This window comes from Bos taurus, chromosome 15, assembly GCF_002263795.3.
Source record: "Bos taurus isolate L1 Dominette 01449 registration number 42190680 breed Hereford chromosome 15, ARS-UCD2.0, whole genome shotgun sequence".
NCBI classification, from domain to species: Eukaryota; Metazoa; Chordata; class Mammalia; order Artiodactyla; family Bovidae; genus Bos; species Bos taurus.
This window is the reverse complement of record NC_037342.1, coordinates 49,997,932-50,012,988: the sequence shown is the minus strand read 5'-3', so window position 1 is coordinate 50,012,988 and position 15,057 is coordinate 49,997,932. Positions and strand designations below refer to the sequence as shown.

Here is a 15,057-nt window from a genome sequence, read left to right as displayed (position 1 = left end):
AATCTAACACCTTATAACACAGGCTCAGACTAAGGAAATTAAGTATGATTAGATCTTGGAGACCATATTAAAACCCAATAGCCATTCATCAACTCTTGCTCTTGACTCATCTGCCAAGATGTTTCAGGATAAATTAACTAGGTATTTAGAATATCAAGTTCTGAAAAAGATCATACTATCAATTTTGTATATTAATTTTCTTCTAACATGAAAGTATACTTCTCTATTAATATGTTTACTGCTCATTTGTAATTCCTCTTTTGAAGCATCTATTGAATCCTTTTGTCCATTTTCTATTGGATTACCTGTATTTCTCTAATTGATTTGCCAAAGTATTTAAATAAATATAGGCTAAGCCCTTTGTTGGTGATGTATAGCATATATCTTCTCCCACTTTACTGCTTGCCTCTTTAGTTTCTTACTCAATCCTTTTTATTCAGTGGGTGGAGTTAGTCATGTTATGCTGTGTAGATTTATAGTATACTTACTTGTAGGCAGATACAGGGGATACTCTTTGGAACAAATATGAGTAAAATATAGGTCAGCAATCAAATGTAGCCAGCCTGTCTTTGCTGTATAAATCATATCTACTTTCTCAAATATCACAATCTTATGACATAATTAGAAATGTGGAAATTAGAGAGAAATGAATTCTCAGTGGCTTTACACTTCTTGTTTAAAATCCTTGCAAGCCTTCAAACCCCACTAATACACAATCACACTAAATTCTCACACTTTTGTCAATAAAGAAGTGCTTTACTAAAGTGCTTCTTAAACTTTAATGTGAAGATCAATCACCTGAAGATTTTGTTAAAATGAATATTTTGATTCAATATATTTTGAGTGGATCATAAGTTCCTGTACATTTAATAAACTCCTAGGTGATGCTTTCATTGGTGGTCCAAGGACCACACTTTTAGAAATGCAACTTTATTCTCCTAACACATGATTTTGGTAGATGGAAGAAACTCTGTCCATCATGTTGGATTTGCTTCTGAGTGGTTAATTTTGTCTAAAGATAATAATCAAGTAAATGTGATTGATGAAAATTGTCTATCTTCAATTAGGTTGACTAGCATTTCTATTGTATCAAAATCAATAGGCCAGTCTTACATTTTAAAATGTATTATTATTTTCCTCTTGAATTATGCTACATTTATTCATTCTTCTATTTATCTATCCTTTTTTTTTAATCCTGGATTATTTTCAGGAATTCTTGTATGTCTGTTCTACCTTCCATTTTGATTATTTTCTCATTAATCTTAGTGTTCTAAGACCTGAATCCAAATTGAATATAGATGATGATATGGGATATCTTGTCCTGTTAATCAGTTTTGAAGGGATGCTTAAATATTTTGTCACTGATTTTTAGTTTTACTATTTATTTTGAGTGATTCATTTTAACAGTGAATCAGCTATCTTCTACTCCTTACCTTTTAAGAATCTTCTAAAATCATGCTATTGCACTTTATTGATTTTAAAAAACTTTTGTTGCAACAATATCCTTTTAGTTTATTCGTATTGTAAAATATTTACATGTATATTTTTTAAAATTCTGATAATTATCTAAGAAAATTGAAAGGAGAAAGAATTCAGGCCTGTATGTTTCAGAAGCTCTCACACTGGGAAAGCTCATGCACAGACACACAGAAGCATGTATACAGATACATTACACATTACACGTGTTTGATATATGGTATGTGTAGGATTTCAAATTACTAAGAAATAGTAATGCATTCAATTATTATGTTTTGATTGTCTCAGCTTACCTATATCCAACGTTTGTGGCTGGACTGGCTCTTGTGGTTCTTATTATGATTGCAAGATGTCCTCAGCAATAGGAAACTTTGGAAAAAAATAAAAGTTTTACTATTTACAAGCCCTAGGAATTATATAGTATACCTGGGGCCACACAGTGAGGGCACTGGGGAGGGGGGAGGAGAGACAGAAACAGATCTGGAGTTCTGCTTTTATTGGGATTGGGGATTGGACAACAAGTTTTTAATGGTGAATTTAAACAGAGAGAGCAGAAATTAAATTGCTGGAAAAGAAAAAACAAAAAAAGGACTCAAGATTGACAGTTATGGAAATTAACCAAGATCTCTAAAACAGAGGAGCCAGATGGGGGTAGAGAGATGGTAGGGGTTTGGCTTGGCTCTTTTTCTAGTTATGTGGCAAATGTGCCCTTCAAAGAAGGGGCATCCTTCTTTGAAAATGTCTCTTGGCAATCAAAGGTCAAAGTCAGACACTGGCATTACATAAAGAAAACGAACTGTCAGAGCTTACACTACAGTTGAATTAACTGGGTTGATTGTACTCAGTTAAAATGTGTTTCACAAGACCTTCTCATGGGGTCAATCATTTTTTCATAAACATGTAGTAAAGTGGCTAAAGTAGGCATTTAACAAAGAGCATCTAAAGAAACTAATGCCACAAAATTAAATATGTGGCATTAAATACTCATGCTTTAAATGGGTACCCACCCTGCTTATTTAACTTATATGCAGAGTACATCATGAGAAATGCTGGCCTGGAAGAAGCACAAGCTGGAATCACGATTGCTGGGAGAAATATCAATAACCTCAGATGTGCAGATGATACCACCCTTATGGCAGAAAGTGAAGAGGAACTAAAAAGCCTTTGATGAAAGTGAAAGAGGAGAGTGAAAAAGTTGGCTTAAAGCTCAACATTCAGAAAACGAAGATCATGGCATCTGGTCCCATCACTTCATGGGAAATAGATGGGGAAACAGTGGAAACAGTGGCAGACCTTTTTTTTGGGCTCAAAAATCACAGCAGATGGTGACTGCAGCCATGAAATTAAAAGATGCTTACTCCTTGGAAGAAAAGTTATGACCAACCTAGATAGCATATTGAAAAGCAGAGACATTACTTTGCCAACAAAGGTCTGTCTAGTCAAGACTATGGTTTTTCCAGTGGTCATGTATGGATGTGAGAGTTGGATGCCGAAGAATTGATGCTTTTGAACTGTGGTGTTGGAGAAGACTCTTGAGAGTCCCTTGGACTGCAAGAAGATCCAACCAGTCCATTCTAAAGGAGATCAGCCCTGGGTGTTCTTTGGAAGGAATGATGCTAAAGCTGAAACTCCAGTACTTTGGCGACCTCATGCGAAGAGTTGACTCACTGGAAAAGACTCTGATGCTGGGAGGGATTGGGGGCAAGAGGAGAAGGGGATGACAGAGGATGAGATGGCTGGATGGCATCACTGACTCGATGGGCATGAGTCTCAGTGAACGCCGGGAGTTGGTGATGGACAGGGAGGCCTGGCGTGCTGCGATTCATGGGGTCGCAAAGAGTTGGACACGACTGAGTGAGTGAACTGAACTCAACTGAGAGAGGATAAAGAACATGTATCAACTTACAGTAGGTGCTTTATTTCTTAAATCTATTCCCAAAGAAGTAATAGTTTATATTTAAAATAAAAATTACATCATTAAATTAGTCTTTTTTAAAAGTTCACTGTTATCTTGCATAGAGAATCAGTAAGTAGCAAAAAGTAGACATTTTAAAACTAAAAATGTTATTGGGGTATTTCACTAAAGAAGTGCTGGTGACATACTAGGATGATTAAAAGAGATAGTGAGGAGATGTAATTAAGATAAAGGTTGTGTTTAGAATCGAAAGAACATATTATGGATAAACTGAATGTGAAGATGAGGAATTCAGTTTTGTTACAAGTATAGGAGCTTCCATTTGTCTGTCTTGATTGCAATTTGGTTCTTTTATAAAAGATGACAGCAAAACTAATACAATTATGTAAAGTTTAAAAATAAAATTAAATTAAAAAAAATCTAAAAAAAAAAAAAAGATGACATCATCAGGCATCATTTTCTTTTTTGTTAATTTGGATGGAGACCCCCTCAAAATACACAGCATTTCCTATTTTATGCCCGTGGACAGTAATCAATTTGAATGAAATAAATTTGATGATAATAACAAAAATATATTGATGATTATTTGTGACAAATATTAGGTTTTCTCAAACACACATTTAACCTTTTATGCAAGACATTCCACCATATATTGCCTATTATCTATGACTATTATTAATATATTTGTTTCTGACATAATTTTGCTACAACTTTTACTCTAATCTGCCTGGTTTTGACACAGTACACAATGGGATTCATCAGTGGAGGCACAAGTAAAAGAACATTTGCCATAAGAACATTGAAGAGGGGAGAGACATGCTGGACAAAACGATGAACAATGGCAAGGTTGATGATGGGCAGATAGAAGATGATCACTGCACAGATGTGTGAAACACAAGTATTGAGGGCCTTGAGCTGTTCCTTTTGGGATGCAATTCCAAGCACAGTCTTGAGGATTAGGATGTAAGACACAGCAATGAGCATAAAGTCTACCATAAGGCAGAGTGCTCCAAAAAAGCCATAAATGACATCAATCTGGTTGTCAGAGCAGGCCAGCTTCATGACATCCTGGTGGAGACAGTAGGAATGTGATAGTTGGCGTTTCTCACAATATTTCAACATTCTCAAAGTGAAGGGAAAGGGAAGAACCAGGAGGAAGCTCTTGAAAAAGCATACAATTCCAATTTGGGCAACTCTGAGAGTTGTAAGAAGGGAGCTGTATCTCAGAGGGTTGTGGATGGCTAGGAAGCGATCGAATGACATGATCAGGAGCACTGAGGATTCCAGTGCTGTGAATCCATGGATGAAGAATTGCTGAGCAAAGCAGGCATTTGCAGAGATTTCAGAAGCTTTAAATAAGAAGATCCTCAACATAGTGGGAAGAGAGGAAAAGGATAGGCCCATGTCAGACAAAGTCAACATGGAAAGGAAATAGTACATGGGCTCATGCAAGGATGGTTCTGTCTTAATGATGAAACGGATGGTGCAGTTTCCTCAGTAATTGCAATAAGATACATGCTGAACATTGGAATAGAGATCCAGTGTTGTGCTATTCTAGGCCGCATCCCAACCAAGATGTAAGGGTGGTGATTTCAGCATGTGATATGTTGATAAGGACATTTGAGGTGATACGTTGAGAAATGGACATGATGAATTTAAGGCATTCTGCAGATGATACATAGTACATCACTTATGAGTCCAAAAAAAAATTAGTGAATAGCTAAAATAATATCTGGAGAGGGTGTGGAGAAAAGGGAACCCTCTTACACTGTTGGTGGGAATGCAAACTAGTACAGCCACTATGGAGAACAGTGTGGAGATTCCTTAAAAAACTGGAAATAGAACTGCCTTATGACCCAGCAATCCCACTGCTGGGCATACACACTGAGGAAACCAGAAGGGAAAGAGACACGTGTACCCCAATGTTCATCGCAGCACTGTTTATAATAGCCAAGACATGGAAGCAACCTAGATGTCCATCAGCAGATGAATGGATAAGAAAGCAGTGGTACATATACACAATGGAGTATTACTCAGCCATTAAAAAGAATACATTTGAATCAGTTCTAATGAGGTGGATGAAACTGGAGCCTATTATACAGAGTGAAGTAAGCCAGAAGGAAAAACATAAATACAGTATTCTAACGCATATATATGGAATTTAGAAAGATGGTAACAATAACCCTGTGTACGAGACAGCAAAAGAGACACTGATGTATAGAACAGTCTTATGGACTCTGTGGGAGAGGGAGAGGGTGGGAAGATTTGGGAGCATGACATTGTAACATGTAAAATATCATGTAAGAAACGAGTTGCCAGTCCAGGTTCGATGCACGATACTGGATGCTTGGGGCTAGTGCACTGGGACGACCCAGAGGGAGGGTATGGGGAGGGAGGAGGGAGGAGGGGTCAGGATGGGGAACACATGTATACCTGTGGTGGATTCATTTTGATATTTGGCAAAACTAATACAATTATGTAAAGTTTAAAAATAAAATAAAATTAAAAAAAAATAAAAAAATAAAATGCAGAGACATTACTCTGCCAACAAGGAAAAAAAAAAAATATGAATACCTGGAAATTTAGTTGAAAAAATGCAACTCTTAAGTTCTGACTGTTTAGTTGTCTTTCGACAGACCAAAACATTTATATGACTATGATATTGTGAGAAGCGATTTCCACTTTAGAATAGAATCTGCCTGTATCACAGATTAACAAAATTACTTCTGGGCAAGTTTTTCCTAAATAGAGAAATTAGAAATATATTTTGCATTCAGATGAAAACTTGGTTTCTTTTTCCTTGTGAAATATTAGTAAACCTTAATCAATTAATCTAGAAGCCCCTATAATTTCTTTCTTTCACATTCTAGATGAGATGTTGGGCAGAATATGTGATTTCTGGAATGACACTACATGAAGGCAAAGGAGTCTCACAACTTAATTTCTATGTACTTCTTGGAACTCCCAAAGAAATATGGTCTTCTAAAAACCAAACTACCCTTAGTTCCATCCCTTACTATCTAAAGATTGTTGGTTAAATACCCTTTTTAAAAAACCCCATGGTTTTCAAATCATTTATATATTTGAAAGGGCAGTTACTACTGAATACTGACAAATTACATCTCATTTTCTCCTGGCCTGGAATGTGTGATGAATTGTGTCATGTTCACAGGAGAAAAATAATCTGAAGAGCTTGGTATCATGATTTAGGAGAATTTGAACTCTGTTGAAGACTGATACCTTAAAAAGTGAATAGATCATTTACATAGTTTCTGAAATGAACAATTTTCCTAGGTATATGACATTTGGAGATGTATCCTGCTCTATATAAAGTTCTAAATGGTTTATTTCCAAAGAAGAGAAGTAAAATGAACACAAAGTAGATAAAGATAATCTGAGAGCTTACCAGACAATGGGATATTTTGCAGAGGACTTTTGAGAGCAGCTGAAGGATTCTAGCATAAAATCCCAGAAGCCATTTGTCTCTTACCAAAGTCTCCTTCTTATATATGAGGGTTTGGCTCTTCTTTCCAAGACACCTCCTCTAGGGGCACTGAGTTCTCTTGGGATTTCAGCTAAGCTGGATCTATTCTGAGACTAAAAATAAACATGTGCAGACATAGTAAGTCCACAGAGATGGTTAACAGTAAAGGAAGTAAATGAGGATCTAGATTTTGCTGCTGCTGCTGCTGCTGCTAAGTTGCTTCAGTCATGTCCGACTCTGACCCCATAGATGGCAGCCCACTAGGCTCCCCCGTCCCTGGGATTCTCCAGGCAAGAACACTGGAGTAGGTTGCCATTTCCTTCTCCAATGCATGAAAGTGAAAAGTGAAAGTGAAGTCACTCAGTCGTGTCTGACTCTTAGCGACCCCATGGCCTGCAGTCTACCAGGCTCCTGCATGCATGGGATTTTCCAGGCAAGAGTACTGGAGTGGGTTGCCATTGCCTTCTCCATCTAGACTTTGAGCTAGGGTTTATTTCAGTTGGAGAGAGGTCCTTAATAACCTAGCATGATAGAGACATGGTATATCTTAAATAAAGTCTCCTGATATTTCTGTTGAGTGTTTGACTCAGATACTACTTCTCTGCCATGGACAATGCCAAAGCAGAGATGCTATGAGTTGAACATTGGCATTCAGGGAAGTGATGTAAGACAAAGATCCTATGACATGTATTTTAGCCTAGCCTTTACTTTTGAACCCTAGATCCATCCTTCTAAATGTTCCTGAACACTGTTAACTAAATATCCCTTAAAATCAACTTGTTTAACATTAGATGTAATCTTCTGCCTTTCCAAATCTGTCCTTTATGTAGGGCATGTTAATCCTTTATACTTAATATGTCAAAAGTTCAAAATCCGAGCCCTTTAAACTCTTCTCTCTCACATTTTACACACAGTATTAGCCAAAATTTAAATTAAGAATCTAAATTGTTCCATTTATTTTCATTCATTGCTGGATAATGATTTTGAATCCTTGACTCTTTTGAACAATGGTAACTGTAATTATTATCTTCATTTTATTGATCAAGAAAATGTTTCTCAAGGAGTTCACATAATCTGTCCAAGGTCATATCAGGGTTGTACATTAGAGATAAGGTAGGAGCAGAGGTCTGATTCCTGATAACTAAACTGGGCTGGAAGAAGCACAAGCTTGAACCAAGATTGCTGGGAGAAATATCAATAACCTCAGATATGCAGATGACACCACCCTTATGGCAGAAAGTGAAGAGGAACTAAAAAGCCTCTTGATGAAAGTGAAAGTGGAGAGTAAAAAGTTGGCTTAAAGCTCAGCATTCAGAAAACGAAGATCATGGCATCCAGTCCCATCACTTTATGGGAAATAGATGGGGAAACAGTGGAAACAGTGTCAGACTATTTTTTTGGGCTCCAAAATCACTGCAGATGGTGATTGCAGCCATGAAATTAAAAGATGCTTACTCCTTGGAAGGAAAGTTATGACCAACCTAGATAGCATATTCAAAAGCAGAGACATTACTTTGCCAACAAAGGTCTGTCTAGTCAAGGCTATGGTTTTTCCAGTGATCATGTATGGATGGGAGAGTTGGGCTGTGAAGAAAGCTGAGCGCTGAAGAATTGATGCTTTTGAACTGTGGTGTTGGATAAGACTCTTGAGAGTCCCTTGGACTGCAAGGAGATCCAACCAGTCCATTCTAAAGGAGATCAGTCCTGGGTGTTCATTGGAAGGACTGATGCTAAAGCTGAAACTCCAATACTTTGGCCACCTGATGGGAAGAGTTGACTCATTGGAAAAGACCCTGATGCTGGGAGAGATTGGGGGCAGGAGGAGAAGGGGCCGACAGAGAATGAGATGGCTGGATGGCATCACCGACTCGATGGACATGAGTTTGAGTAAACTCCGGGAGTTGGTGATGGACAGGGAGGCCTGGTGTGCTGTGATTCATGGGGTCGCAAAGAGTCAAACACTACTGAACGACTGAACTGAACTAAAACATATATTAAGCAATTGGAATTGTCAATATTTAAGGAGTTAGGGATTGGATGGTTGTCTGGAATTCCATACTATTTTCAGCATCCTTAGTTGCCTGCTAGTTAATTTTGGGGACTGATACAGAACATGTGACCTTATCTTTGTTGTACTTTTGCAAGGAAACAAAATGGTAGTTTGAGGATCCTAGGGTAATGCTCTTGATATTATATCTATACTCGCTTCCATTAATACATAGCTTTTGGATAAGCACAAATATAGAATTGACCAAAAAGAGGAAGCACAACAAAATTTTACCATAATTTTCTGGAATAAGTTTTCTGAATTTTGTCATAATAATTTTATTTTACCAATGTCCTATTGTTTACATCCCCTCAAAAGAAATCCTCTTGGCTAGATAGTCAAGAATTTTCTAACTTCCACTTTCTTTATCTCTGAATGTTCTCTGGGTCCTTGTTATAAAAGAGATAGAAGGATTAATCTTGGTTCCTTGTTATTAGTGCGTGCATGTGTGTGTGTGTGTGTATAACAATTGTGATGATGGTTGTATGCATTTACTTGCTTATTGTCCAACTTTGGAGACTGATCCCATTTGTCCCTTGACGATGCAGTTAACGTACAATAGGGCACTTTAGGGCGTTTGTCCTTTTTATTTTGATATGTCCAGTCAATAGCACATTGAATGGCTTGTGGTAGCTTGTAAGTATTTCTTGAATGAATGAGGGGATTGCATTTTTTAAACTGGCATCCTGTAACACATACCATTTTTATTTTTTTTATCTGTAGTATGGTTTCCATTTATTAATAGCTATGTCTGTCATAGAGTAAAAGCACAGATTTTGGTAAATGTAACATCTATTCATATGGATTTTTATTTTGTAAACTGACACCTATTTTTGCATGTTTAATTTACATACTATTACAAAGTTTTACTTGTATATAAAGTATATTTAAAACATAACTATATTATAATAAACATGAATTATGCAGTATATCAAATATTTTGTGATACAACTTTGATGTGATTTTCTTGTGATAAAACAAAACATTACAGTCTTTTTGAAGTTTTTCTTGGTCCTATGTACTAAATGTTAATAAAGATATGCATATCAAATAGATGGGATGCAGCTTAAGCAGTACCTCTATGGTAAAATACAGGTGAAATTCATTTATTAGGAAAGAATAATAGGTTGAAAACAAAAATATAACATCCATTTCAAGAAGATAATAAGAGAATGATATGTTAAATCCAATGGAGAAAGGAAGGTAAGATCAAAAGTCAATGAAATGGAAATCTATCATAAAATAGAAAAAGTCAACAAAGCAGAAATTTGGTAATTTGAAAAGTTTAATAAAGAAAATCCATTTAAAAACTTAGGAAAACTGATCAAGAGAGAAAACAAAGTGCATATTAATAATGAAAATAGGAGCGCGGAGCCGGCTCCGGGGCATGCGGCGCGGAGCCGAGAGCCGCAGCTTCTCGGCCTGGAGCTCGGCGTGTGCTGGTGACCCGAGGAGAAGAGGCGGAGGCGACATGGAAGTGAAGGATGCCAATGCTGCACTGCTCAGTAACTATGAGGTGTTCCAGTTACTAACTGATTTGAAAGAGCAGCGTAAAGAAAGTGGAAAGAATAAACACAGTTCTGGGCAACAGAACTTGAATACTATCATATATGAAACATTAAAATACATATCAAAAACACCATGCAAGCACCAGAGTCCTGAGATTGTGAGAGAATTTCTGACCGCAGTGAAAAGCCACAAGTTGACCAAAGCTGAAAAGCTTCAGCTGCTGAATCACAGGCCTGTGACTGCTGTTGAGATCCAGCTGATGGTGGAGGAGAGTGAGGAATGGCTGACAGAGGAGCAGATCGAAGCTCTGCTCCACACCGTCACAAGCATCCTCCCCGCGGGGCCAGAGGCCGAGCAGCAGCAGAATGCCAGCAACGACGTGGCGATGGACGAGGAGGACCCTGCGTAGAAGAGCACAGCTGGCCCGAGTGTCTCCTGAAGTTGAAGGCCCAGCAGCCGTTTCCCAGACATTCAGAGGATTGTTTATTTGATTTTACCGTCTATCCCAACAGGCCTGATTTCCCGGTTAGTTGGGTAAACCACAAAAATAATCTTAAAAGAAATCCTTGTGCCTCTGTGAGAACAAACATGGTGGACTGGCTGAGATTGTCAGGGCAAGAGCTGAAGAGAGGAGGAGTGAGTCAAAAAGGACAGTGACTGTGGAACTCTCAGTGGTAAAAATATTTCTTCTGTGGCCTTTGCCACGGTTGTGGGAAGGTCTCTGTACACAGCTGGTAAAATACTTGCCTTGGCTTTGATGGGCTGTATCCTAAATAATTTCATCTGCTTCCCTCGGAGCTTCCCAAGCAGGGATGCAGAGCACTGCTGGAGTGAAAGCTGACTTAGGAGAATCCTGTTAGATGGCTGGAAACTCATGAAGCAGCAAATAGTTGCTCTAAGTTAAAGTGAGCCACTGAGCTTGGCTCACTTTAGAGGAATCTTTTCCTTAAGAACAATAGACATAAGAAAAGACTGGCCTAGGAACTTGGCGGTCCAGTGGCTTACGACTCCACATTCTCAATGTATGGGACCCAGATGCCATCCCTGGTCAGGGAACTAGATCCCACATGCTGCAACTCAGAAAAAAAGAAAAAAAAAAAAAAAAGATTCCTGCATGCTACAATGAAGATCGAAGATACCGTGTCCAAATAAATATTTTAAAAATAACTAAATAAAAGAACAGGCTGGACAACTCTTCATCAGGTCTAAAGGCCCCTTTCCTCTACTGGCATGGGCTTTGTTTAGCAGTTTCCCTAGTTAGTCTTCAATGTTAGGACACCAGCTCACTGCAGTTGAAAAGAGGCACTCCAGTATTCTTGCCTGGAGAATCCCAGGGACAGAGGAGCCTGGTGGGCTGCTGTCTATGGGGTCTCACAGAGTCGGACACGACTGAAGCGACTTAGCAGCAGCAGCAGCAGACTGAATGACCGCCTGTCTCCTGCCTTTCTGAACACCTTCGGTTTTCTGCCTTGTGACAGGTGCAGCCTGTTGCACCCAGGTGAGCCTCATTTGCACAGGGGGCAAATGGTTTGCATCTTTGAGAAAGGGCAGTTCTCTGGCGGTCCAGTGGTTAAGATTCAGTGCTTTCGTTGCAGGGGGTGTCGGTTTCATCCGTAGTAAGGACTAAGATCCCACGTGCTGCAAGCTGTGGCACCACCCCCTCCCCCAAACAAAAGAAACCCTAAATAAAGAGGGCACAATTACGTAGCTCTTTTTGTGGATGGAGTATGAAGAACTAGAGGCTGATTTTAATAAGAGTTTGAATTTGTTGACTGTTACATTAGTTTTTTTAATTGAAAATATTAGAATAATTACCATGCAAGGAACTTGTTAATATTCAGGCTTTGGAGAGTTTAGTAGCCCCAGACATATGGTTGCCTTAGATCCTAGGAGTATTGTTTAAAATTAATTCCCCGTATTCACTCTGCTCTCTATTTGGAGAAGAAAATGCCCATAGACATTTTTCAAATTGGTACTCATTTTGTTGTAAGATCACATATTTTCAATGCTTCTGTTAATTGGATTACTTCCCACCTCTTCCAAGTCCCAGGTTATTTCAGCCCCCCCAGTAGGCAGTTATGTTTACCTTAACCTCATCATCTAAGGATCAGTTGAGATCTGCTTACAGGCAACATTGAAATTAACAGGACATTTATTTTTAAATCTCTCTTGAGTATCAGGAATTTTACCAGGAGCTGTTGCTTTGTCAAGGCATACAGGTGCTTATGTCCTTGTTTCATTTTGACCTTGAGTGCATTTGATACTTTTTCTGCATGGATTTAGGGTTTAATTAGTTAATAAATGGTTTCCAGATGACTACCAACGTACACTATTTTAAAAAATCTTAGAAGAGTTTATTTTACCATGGGTAGTAAGAAATAAAATGAAATCTGACTTAAAAACTAAAAAAAAAAAATGAAAATAGGAACATAATATACAGATCTTACAGATATAAAGTTAAATAAATATGATAAATATAATAAACAACTATTTTTACTGTATATAAGTTAACTTAAATGGCATCATGTAACATGATGCCATGTAACATGAAAATACCTTTGAAAAACATTAGTGTCCAGAACTCAAACAAGAAAGAGAAAATCTGGATTGTTTCATACCTGTCAAAAATTTTTAATACTTAAAAAAAAAAGTTTCAAAGAAAACCTAAAGTCAAGAAGGTTTCATATGAATTCACTGCATGCATTTAAGAAAGAAATAATATCAATATTGTACCTTCTCTTTCAGAAAATAGACCAATTTCTAATTGGCTTCATGAGTGACATCTAAACAATACAATTATAAGAAAAAGTAATTAATGGCTAATATGGCTATGAACATAGATCCATACATTTAACAAACAGCAAATAGTATATAGTGACCTATAAAAAAGATAATATGTCATGGTGAAATACAGATTATCCCAAGAAATTATACTTCAAAGAAATTATGAATGTGCCTTATTCTAATAGACAAAAGGGATAAAAACCATATGATTATCTCATTAAATAAAATTACAATATTTTTAATTACAAAACTCTGAGTAAATTAGAAGTAGAAGAGTAGTACTTTAATTTGAAAAAGACATATATAAAAATAGAAAAGCTGGGCTTCCCAGGTAGCTCAGTGATAAAGAATCCACCTGCCAATGCAGGAGATACAAGTTCAATCCCTGGTCCAAGAAGATCCCACATGCCACAGAGCAACTAAGCCTGCATGCCACAACTGTTGAACCTGTGATCTAGAGCCCAGGAATCACAACTACTGAAGCCCATGTCCCCTGGAGCCTGTGCTCAGCAACAAGAGAAGCCACTGCAATGAGAAGCCCACACACTGCAACTAGAGATAGCCCACGCTCGCCACAACTAGAGAAAAGACCACACAGTAGTGAAGACCCAGCGCAGTCAATAAATAAATACATAAAATTATGTAAACAATTTAAAATACAAAAGCTAACATTATTTTAATGAAAAAAAAATTGAACATTTACCCACTGATGTAAGGAAAAGTCAAAGATGCTTCTCAGTATTTTTGTCCAAAATTATATGAAATGTCCAAAAAAGAAATGAAAGTATAACAGTTTTAAAGGTAAAACAAAAATATCTGTGTTTGCAAATGGTTAAATGGTAAATATAACATATATAAACATTAAACATAAGTGAAATTAGAAAAGCTGGCCTGATATAAAAACCATATACAAAACTGAAATTCTGCATAATTAAAAAAATCTGAAATTAAAATTTAAAGAGTCATGTACAATAGACTTCAAAACATCAAATATATAAAATAAATGTAATAAAATACTTCCAAGATTTCAAACTGAAAGCCACAATAATGCAAACAACTTCTAGAAGATCTAAATAATAGATATATCTTATTTTTTGGAAAACTCTATGATGTTAAGATGACAGTTCTTCCCAAAATGACATGTTGATTTAGTAAAATTCTTATCCAATTCTAGTAGATTTTATTGGGAAAACTGACAAGTTGATTGTAAATTTTATATAAGACCGCAAAGAGCCAGGATATGTAAAATAAGAAAAAAAAAGTTGGATGAATTAAGCATTACATTTCATGACTAACTCTTAAGCTGCATTTATTAAGCAGTGTGGTATTAATATGAGAATTAGATAAAGTAATGGAATAAAACATTTCAGATACTGACACATACATTTAATATCACTTGTGGCAGTGACATAATTCAAAAGGGAAAGGAAGGTTCATTTCAAGAAATCGAATAAAGTATAGACAAATAGTGAGAAAAAGTCTTAATTTAAACTTTATCAAAAATTAATTTGTTAGATAATAGACCTAAGTATTAAATACAAAAAGAAAAAGATTATAGAAGAAAAATTATAATATTTTCATAAGCCTGATAAAACCAAATACACAGAAAGATTAATCCTGAAGCAAAAATAATTGATCATTTGCATTTAATTGAAAGAAAGAACTATTCACTGAAAGACATTTTTATGAGACTGAAAAGGCGCACCCTCCACTGGTATAAATACTCTCATACGTATATCTGACAAGGATATATAAAGAATTCCTACAGATGAATAGGAAAAGAGCATTAAAAATAGGCAGTGCACTTGAACTGGCACTTCCAGTTTGCATTTAGAAAAATGC

General features: G+C 36.8%; 1 protein-coding gene, 1 long non-coding RNA gene and 1 pseudogene across 2 annotated transcripts in view; 1 reads left to right on the top strand and 2 right to left on the bottom strand.

Annotated features, from left to right (window-relative positions):
- The window catches only part of LOC132342337 (uncharacterized), a 62,220-nt gene that overhangs the window by 633 nt on the left and 46,530 nt on the right, over positions 1-15,057 (bottom strand). Inside the window, exon 2 of the long non-coding RNA XR_009490674.1 lies at positions 1,770-1,845. This is a non-coding gene — a long non-coding RNA (uncharacterized lncRNA). The remainder of the gene's footprint in view (positions 1-1,769; positions 1,846-15,057) is intronic.
- Positions 4,067-4,956, bottom strand: OR51A4EP (olfactory receptor family 51 subfamily A member 4E, pseudogene; annotated as a pseudogene).
- LOC112441635 (DNA-directed RNA polymerase III subunit RPC9-like) lies at positions 10,291-11,249 on the top strand. The gene has a single exon (XM_024975844.2). It carries the CDS (start codon positions 10,310-10,312, stop codon positions 10,838-10,840), a length of 531 nt encoding a protein of 176 aa, XP_024831612.1. The 5' UTR covers positions 10,291-10,309; the 3' UTR covers positions 10,841-11,249.